The sequence below is a fragment of the Mytilus edulis genome, chromosome 5 (assembly GCF_963676685.1).
Source record: "Mytilus edulis chromosome 5, xbMytEdul2.2, whole genome shotgun sequence".
Classification (NCBI taxonomy): Eukaryota; Metazoa; Mollusca; class Bivalvia; order Mytilida; family Mytilidae; genus Mytilus; species Mytilus edulis.
In genome coordinates, this window is record NC_092348.1 from 72,578,148 (window position 1) to 72,587,266 (window position 9,119).

At 31.9% G+C, this 9,119-nt stretch overlaps 1 protein-coding gene across 2 annotated transcripts in view; it reads left to right on the forward strand.

Annotated features, from left to right (window-relative positions):
* Positions 1–679: 679 nt before the first annotated feature.
* LOC139524413 (uncharacterized) overlaps positions 680–9,119 on the forward strand; it is a 44,130-nt gene continuing 35,690 nt past the window's right edge. The window contains exons 1-6 of one of the 2 annotated variants that reach the window (XM_071319186.1): positions 680–768; positions 3,042–4,065; positions 4,638–4,764; positions 5,932–6,041; positions 7,409–7,518; positions 8,885–9,105. In XM_071319186.1, the coding sequence (XP_071175287.1) occupies positions 3,097–4,065; positions 4,638–4,764; positions 5,932–6,041; positions 7,409–7,518; positions 8,885–8,981 (1,413 nt within the window). In that variant the 5' untranslated portion in view covers positions 680–768; positions 3,042–3,096 and the 3' untranslated portion in view covers positions 8,982–9,105. Of the gene's footprint in view, positions 769–3,041; positions 4,066–4,637; positions 4,765–5,931; positions 6,042–7,408; positions 7,519–8,884; positions 9,106–9,119 lie in introns of those variants that run through there. The other variant, XM_071319187.1, reaches the window with a different exon arrangement.

Genomic DNA, 9,119 nt, shown 5'->3' on the forward strand with positions numbered 1-9,119 from the left:
CATTAAAATAATTAATGTTTTAATTCAAATTGTTAGAATGATAAAAATAACGATAATTGATAAAGAATTTTCTTTTGAAATCAAAGTGATGCAATATTGTCATGACTTTATTTCATTAAATGTACTTATTTAAGAATATAGAGCATTCCAAGTGTTCTTTTAGGCCGTCTAAGGCAATTTCCTCAATTGAACTTTGATAGACAAATCCTGATAGAGCACGGATACTTCTTTTGATGACACCTTCATTGTTTTCTACATGGATGTTTAAATAAAATAAAAATTAGAAAGAAAATATCGAATTAACCAAAGCATTGTTTCATTCATATTGAAAATATTGGAATACTTTTTATGACCGAAAAATGCAATACACAATAAAACAAGTAAAATCCAATATTTTGAGACAAATGACCTTTTGATCAAATTATTTCCACAATCCATTTATTATTACTTCTGCATCACATTTGTATTTGTTTTACAAATCATATATTATAACCATGACGCAAGAAGTGAAAGAGTAAGCTTATGTAAATCTCTAAAGAGTGATATAAATCCTAGTGAATGTGTTAGACAACTGTTACCTAGATTATACGATAATAAGATGTATAGTAAGGATGAGGGGAGCGATCCAGTACATACAATACTAAATCACTTCTGTTTTACATAAGGTCAATGGCTTCTAGGTGTCACTACTATCTATCACATGTTGTAATTGTAGTTTAGGGGGAAAGGATCAAACTATGGCGGATTGCACAAACTATAACAAACCATGTAAGTAATTTTTTTGAATTGTTATTTTAAAAACCAATTATTTCGCAAAATTACTGTTTACTTTGTTTACTAGAGAACGCATAAACAAAAATTGACTTGAATGTAAAAGTTTTTTAGTAGGGTTTCGGTTTCTCTAGAAATTTTGAAGAATTTGTCTTTTTTTTGTACTGTATAAATTAAGTAAATGTAGAATGATTTGTTCTCTGACAATTGAAAATAAGAACTAACATTGTGTCGATTTCCTCAATGTGTTTAAAAGAAAGATTTAAAATATTTCCTTTACATGTAAGAGTAGAAAAAGATTCTATAGGAGAAAACACAATATGAAACATAATGCAAATAAATCTGAGAGTTTTCACTGCTTTAATAAAAAACAGAATATGTCATAAATGGCGATGGATAATTTGCTAAACATGAAAAATGAAACCAATGGAAAATAAAAATTGGTTAATGCAAAAAAGAAGACGTGCTATGATTGGCAAGGAGACCACTGTCCACAAGAGACCAAACGACACAGAATTAAAAACTATTATAGGTCACCGTACGGCATTCAACAATGAGACAAAAGCTAGCCCATTTTTAGTAGGAATTGTGTTGCTCAGTCTTTCGTTTTCTTTGTTATGTTTTACACACTGATGTTTGTCTTTTGGTCTTATTTTCGTCTATGACGTTGTGGGTTTATTTTCGACAAATGAGTTTGAATGTTCTTTTTGTATCTTTCGTCTCATTTTCACATAATTGAAGAAACGGTATATTATGGAAACGGAACATTAAAAATAAGCAGTTTTGGCGGGAATATTTACAATTATTCTTGTTCAGATTTTTCATTATTATAAAATTTATTGGAAGATATAACTGTTTAAAGTGTATGAAAAATATACGAGAAATCAAAAAAGAGATAAGGTTTAAAATCTAGTAATCACCTGGACAATTCTTTTGTTCCCGTTTATAATTGTCTGTATGTCCTTTTTTCTTTCGGTGAAGTCGGTTGTTGATGGTTGATGTTGCATGTTGTACCTGTTGTACAGTGGGTACTTTTATGTGATTCCTGTATTTTCTTTCTATTTATTTATAGAAAAAAATACTCATCAAAACTTTGGATTGCTTTATTGGTAGAGTTAAACGCCACTTTCAACACTATTTATAAAAAAAGAAGTGGTATGATTGCCAAGGAGACAACTCTCCACAAGAGAACAAATGACACAGAAATTAACGACTATAGGTCACCGTACGGCCTTCAACAATGAGCAAAGCCCATTTGCATTTTTTTGCGGAGGCCAGTTCTGTTTTGTTAATTGTTGGGAGCCGGAGTGCACGCAGAGAATCAACGACTTTTGGCAGTAAAACCTAGTCAATCGTTGAATGTTTTTTTGAAATTTGAGAGTTTCTGTAATTGTTTTAGAACAAAAACAAGAAAAGAATACCAAGCGGGGTTACACATTTTTATGGAAAGTAAAAATATTTCTGTATTCCTACGGCATTTAAGAAAAATACAAAAAAAAAACGATAAAAAAAAGCTGAGAGCGAAATCTTACATTATACAAACTACAATTAAAATATTTGAAGTATGACATTTGAAATTGAATTGACAGAGATAGAATGGCATTTATGGATAGATAAGTTAAACGCTTGATATCAAACAAGTTTTGTTATCTATAGTTTAACTCTTATTTACACCCAGGTATAGTTAACAAAAAATCAAAACATTTGTATTTGGAATAAAAAAATATAAAAAGCTCTAACCCAGGCAAAAGCGACATAATGTTTTGTTGAAAGTGTTGATTTCGTAAAACAAAAAATTAAAACATTAAAATTTTGTATTTACAATAAAATAGTTACCCAGGTAAAAGAAATATAATTTTTTGTTTCAAGTGTTGATTTCGTAAATAAACATGATCGTGCGTCCGACCGATGACATTGCAAAACACATTAAACTTCCCTTTACTTAAACCAAAACTTCAATAGACAGACACACAGACCGGAAATCATAATTGTTCCTAGTTTCGTGGGCGTGTAATCAAACGGAAATGCCAAAAGACACAAAATCGAACATTAAAAATAAAATTATGACTAAGACAACAGCTGATTTCACAAAGGCGGGATATGAAAGAAAACCAGAAACGGAACTTACACATTTATATATAAAAATTATGTTAATACAACAATGTATGATGAAATGAATTTAATTGTTTAACTTGCAAACCATAGAATGTATAACAGTAATATATTATTGTGTGTCACCGATAGCTGACAGCATTGTGTTTTACTTGTAGGTGTATTTGCGTAGTATAAGTTGACCATGGATATGTGGTGTACTTTAAGCTCACAATGACACTAGCATCATTATACCTCCTGGTTGCTGTTTGTTTCTTTCCTCATCAATGTAAAGGGAGAAGTTTTTATTCAAGAAGAACTTTTCGAATAGGAGGTTTCAACCAGAATGGTTTTCCGATACCTACACCAACGTCTGGAAATATTCAAAATGGCCAGAGATTTTCTAATTGGAATGGACAAATTTCAAACGAAAATCTTGGAAATATACCAACCGGAACAGTAGTTTTAACTTCAAGAACGACAAATATGGGAGGTCCTGGAAAATCAACTACAATAACAAGAACCATAACACCAGGCAAAACGTCCGTGGTAAGGAAAATTCAAAATATTCCACATAGTAGGTTTACTTCACAAAGACGGATAACACACACCGGAAGTAATAATAATAAACATATACCAGGCTCTAAAACATTTCAAAAGAAATGGTGGTCCCAAACAGTTAATTCATCAAGAAAAGGTTCGAATTCTCAGTCTTCAATACAAAAGTCTAATAATCCGGTGTGGTCAAAAACTATACAAATACCATCATCAAATAGTAAAAATGTGGATATGTCTTCCATTTTTAATCAAATGTTTTCAGGAAATGTTGGGAACAATAGTTCTAGTGATTTTCCATTTCCAAAGGATTTTTTATCAAATCTTCCACCAGGAGCACATGTCAAAATTAGCTCCAGTTCCAGCTCAAGAGTTATTCCCAAAGGTCGAGTTATCCAGTCTATTCGCCCAGGTGTTGGTAAACAATTTACAAAAGTTGTATCAACCAATGGGAACCGAGGAATCAAATACGATGAAGCCAACAATCAACCAACAAAACAACGTGTTCTTCCTCAACCGAGTGCATCAATTAAGAGAGGGGTTAAATGTGACAAAAAACTCTGTGAGCACGAGAAATATAAGTTACTAGAAAATCACAACAAGGTACGGAGGTCTGTTCGTCCATCAGCAGCTAATATGAAGAAATTGGTGAGCAATGTAACACTGAATACTTTAATAAATGAACAATATAGCTTAGTGATTTGAATAATTTTAAGTGTCTAAATTTCGCAAAAAATAAAGAAAGCTTCCCTTAGATTAGTTATGTTTTTGAATATACCGTTCTTAGTGTGTTTATTGTTTATCCTGTTAAGATTGTGAGAAAGTAAGAAGTATGTAAATGACATAAGAGTGTGATTGCAACATCAATTTAAAGCCGATATTTACACTTTCCTTAAGACCTTAAAATTATTCATAAGTTTGAAAGAATTATATAATTGATACTAAACAATCATTTCCATCAAATATACCTGGCAGCTTAGCCTCAAAGAGACCTCATTAGCTATATATTTTTGCAGTAACTGTTCCTTAGATCAGTTTTTTTTTAGTATTGTTACATCAGTGTTGCAGGACATAAAGAGTGTTGAGAGTGCCCCCAAACATTTTTAAACCAACACAATCTTGTTGTGCATGTCAGAGCTTATTAATTCTTGGTTGTTGTAATTGGCATCCGCTTGCTATAACTGTTTTACGATATTTTATATAACACATTGCCATTGTAGATTTGGGACGTAGATTTAGAAAGGAGAGCGCAAAAATATGCTAAGAAATGTATCTGGACGCACGATAAGAAGAGGTCTAAAAATGCACCATACAGATACGTTGGACAGAACATGCATGCAAGAAGAGGTATATGTTTTCTTCATTTTATAAGAAAGTGTAATTTGTATCTGACCAATGCAAGGTTCCTTTTTAAACTCGTACCAACTTGTTTATAACGTAAGTATTAACAACTGTTTGTGTTTTGTTTAGATGTTTACTTCTTTGCATGACAAAATAATTTTGAACGCTTGTTTTGTAATTTAACCATGTGTAATTGAGATTTCTAGCTCCATTAAACAAAGTGCAGTTTTATTGGATATTTGTTATTATCGTGTCGTCAGCGGCTATCAAAAGGCGAAATGTTAAACAAAAAACAATTTTATATTGAATTGAGATTATATAGGCATGTCAGTGACATGATTCTATTGTGTGTCAACAAAATAATATGATTATACAGTAAGGCAGCAACCATTTGATTTTCTGGGGGGGGGGGGGGGGGGGGGGGGCTATGGTTTTTTTTGGAAAAAAAAGTTTGTTTCCAGTTTTTGGAGAAAAAAATAATTTGTCTTTGATTCTGAGAAAAAAAAATTGTTTGTTTCACCCTCAGCTGCCACTATATGTAAAGCTAAAATTGAAAGAAAAAAATTGTTTTCGACTTGTCGCGAAAAAAATAGATTGTTTTTCGCCGCAGGCGAAAAAAAAAGTTTGTACAGAAAAAAAAAACATAGCCCCCCCCAGAAAATCAAATGGTTGCTGCCTAAGTCAAGTTAAAAATTTAATTGACATCGTCGCGTAACAGCAGAACAGTTCTATAGTGTATTTGAAAACACACAAGTTTCCCTCCATCAGGGTGAATGGGCAGGGCTTTTTTCGGGACGTCGGAATCGGGTGTTTTCAAGCTCGGGATTTTGGGATTAAGCCGTTCGGGATCCGGGATTTCTTTTTTTTCGAATTTCGGGATGTCGGGATTTATTTATTTTTAAATTCTGGACCTTGTAATTTCATGTTTTTAAGCCCGGGATTTCGGAATGAGGACCCCTCCGATCCCCCTCTTCAGACGTATTAAGCTTGTTTTAGTATAAAACTACTAAATCAAAACAATGCATTTAATGACATTTTATCCGTTTTAAATAATGCATGTTTTAAAAACAAATTAAAATACGCCTTAAACGTTGTTTCATAAATCTAACAAATGATAAACAATTTCACTAGGTACATCAAAATAATTATGTAACCAGTTCAAATCTTTTATAGGAGCTAGGGACATTTTAACAGCTACCAGGAGTTGGGAAAAGGAACAGGATCACTACAACATTTATACAAATAATTGCGTACCTGGGGAAATGTGTGGTCATTATACACAGGTATATATGCACTGAAAGGGTTAGGTAATCATCAATATACATACATGGAAAGCTATCTAACAAAAAGTTATGTCAGAAAAATATCAAAACACACAGTAAATATATATGTATGAGTAGTTTTTAAAGCGGCTACCATTCTTATATGCAATTTAAATTGTCTAATTGTTTTCGGTAAAATTTGTTACAGTTAAGTTCTATAATAGAATAACAAAGGATATGGGCAATCAATAATCCATGACAAAACACCAGTATATATACAGGGTGAGGCCTTCAATAGGAGCAAAGAAACACTTAACTCACTTAGTTTAAGACGGTCCCTATATACATCAGTCAATCATTTTGATGATCATGATTTTGTTATGTCCACTAGCAAAAAAAAAGATGTAGCTTTCATAAAAAATCCAGTTATGACATCTATCATAAGTAGACACACAATTTTCCACTTTTCAATTTACTGAATATTATTGTGTCTTTTCTCTCCGTGATAGGGCCTGCTTTCTTCTAATTTTGATTATTCTCTTTATGGTAAATACTAGTAAACTTAAATATGTGTGTTATAATATTTGGTGATACAACCCATTAACTATAGTTGAACGATTCGAAAGAAAACATATGATCAGTTCATACGTCAGTAAACCTTCTTTTTAAACAACATGAATAATCAAAGATTGGCATGCGGCTGCGATAACAATATAACTAGTTTCAAAATTTACATAGCGTATTTTGTAAAATCCTTTAGGTTCTTATTTCATTTCAGTTTGTTAAGTAATGGGACCGTCACTGAAAGTCAGTTTTTAGGGCACTATTGTTTAGTTAAAGATTGCAACATACACCAAAGGGAAAGACGGAAACTTTTCCGTGACAATTTTACTAGAGACTAGAGTTATTTATATATATATCAAGATTATAGGAAAGTATTAGAAAACGGCACAAGTTACCTTACAGTTTAAACGTAATTATGATAAAAGAACGAAAACAAAACGTCGACATAAAACACACATGATATGGTATTTAAATTAAAATTATATTTGTGCTATGCGTAATTATATATATAACTTAACAATTTTCCTTTCAAGAGTGTATTCATGAAGTAACATCATTGTCATAATATTCATATACTATACTTGACTATCGGTACTGCAGATACAATCCATGTTCCTTATTGCTATATATAACATTTGTTTTTGGCTTTCTTGTACATCCGATGTATGTTTGTTTCTGACTGCAATCTAAATTTTCACTTGTGTACAGTACACTTTTAACATATAACAACAATTGTTAATGCTTTCTTTTTACCTTTTCATTAGCAGATAGTCGGTAATAGTGGGTGACAATAACAATTAATATGCTTGAATTATCGTCTTTAGATGGTGTGGGCTGATACGGAAACAGTTGGGTGTGCAATGTGGAAGTGTCCATATATACATAATCTTGGTTGGAGGGACGCTTACATTGTAGTTTGTGACTATGGACCAGGGTAAATACAATGGTTTCTTTTAAGTTTTTTTTATATACAGATCTTTTAAAAGTAGAAGACAGAATTTCAATGGACTACTTTTTTCAATCATTGCACGATCTAATGCCAACTTTTCATACATATCTTAAAATATTCCCGTTTGAATGGTTTTACATTATTAATTTTTGGGGTCCTTTATAGCTTGCTGTTCGGTGTGAGCCTAGGCTCCGTGTTGAAGACCGTACCTTGACCTATAATGGTTTACTTAATTTATAAATTATGACTTGGAGCTGTCTCATTGACACTCATACCACATCTTCATATATCTATCTAGCAATAAAACCATTAAAAACATAAAAACATGTTGTTTCAAATGTGATAAGATATTTATAATCCTGAAAAGTATCCAATATTCACAGATATATAAGACAACTGAATAATTTTCTGGATATAATTTTCATTGTGTTTTTAATAAACCCTATTAGTACAAATACTTTATAGTGATGGTTTACAATTCTATAGAAGATACAATATATTTCAAGGCTTATAATTTTTTGTACAAACTGATGTCTCAACTCAAAAAAGGCCAAAAAGCATGATCTGGTATAAATTCACGTGACGATTTTAATGTTACCAAATTATTCAACTCTTAAAAATGAACAAACAACTTATGAAATGTTAGACGAACAATAGTGAACACATTATACTAAAATTGATAGTCTATATAGTTCTTTATCTTAATCATGAAAGAGTAAATTTTGATTGAAAACCATTATAGGCATATCGGAAGCATGTTCTGCAATATCCTGTATTATCAACTTAGATATGTAAATACCGACGAGAGAGATAGAATCTATGTAACCTCTCATGTACGAGAAAAGGCAGTAACAAAAATTGTGTAGGCAATATATGTCGTCAGTCAGCGTCGATATGTTAATATATTAAAAAGACCTCCTGGTCTCTGCATAATCATTATTCAAGAAACTTATAGATTTCTTAAATTTATGTGATATTTGGTTCCTGTCTGGCACACTTATATTGGAATTTCATTTTTCATACCTATCAATCAATACGTTCTGTCATGGACTAATCGCAGATAGAAAAAAAATTACGACAAACTCTACCTGTCGTTCACCAACTGTTGGTGCCTGTGTTTTCACTTCCCATATAAAGCTACCGGGGTATATAGGTGGCATCCGTTCTTTCGTTCAATTGCGCTTTATATCCACAAGTTCTTTTAAACAACTGAGAAAATGAACCGATCCCTTTCATACCTGTCCGTATAAACTCCATTAACTGGTGGCATAATGCGTCTAGACTCGGAACATATTTCTTAAACTGTATTGAGATTAACAAAAATGATGCATTTACATTTTTTTTCTTTCAGCGGTAACATTAGTGGAAGAAAGCCATATATAATTGGACAAAAGTGTGCTGAATGTAGTAAAAGTAACCCTTCTTGTGACAATGGACTATGTGTTTGACAATTTGATTAATACTTGGTGTTTAACATTTGTACGTGGTTGGACAAAGTGACTGTAATCAAGAAAACGTTTGATGCTCCTTTTTGTTAACGCTTTTGTGTTTTATGTTTTGTTGTATTGATTTTGAAAATTGTATAA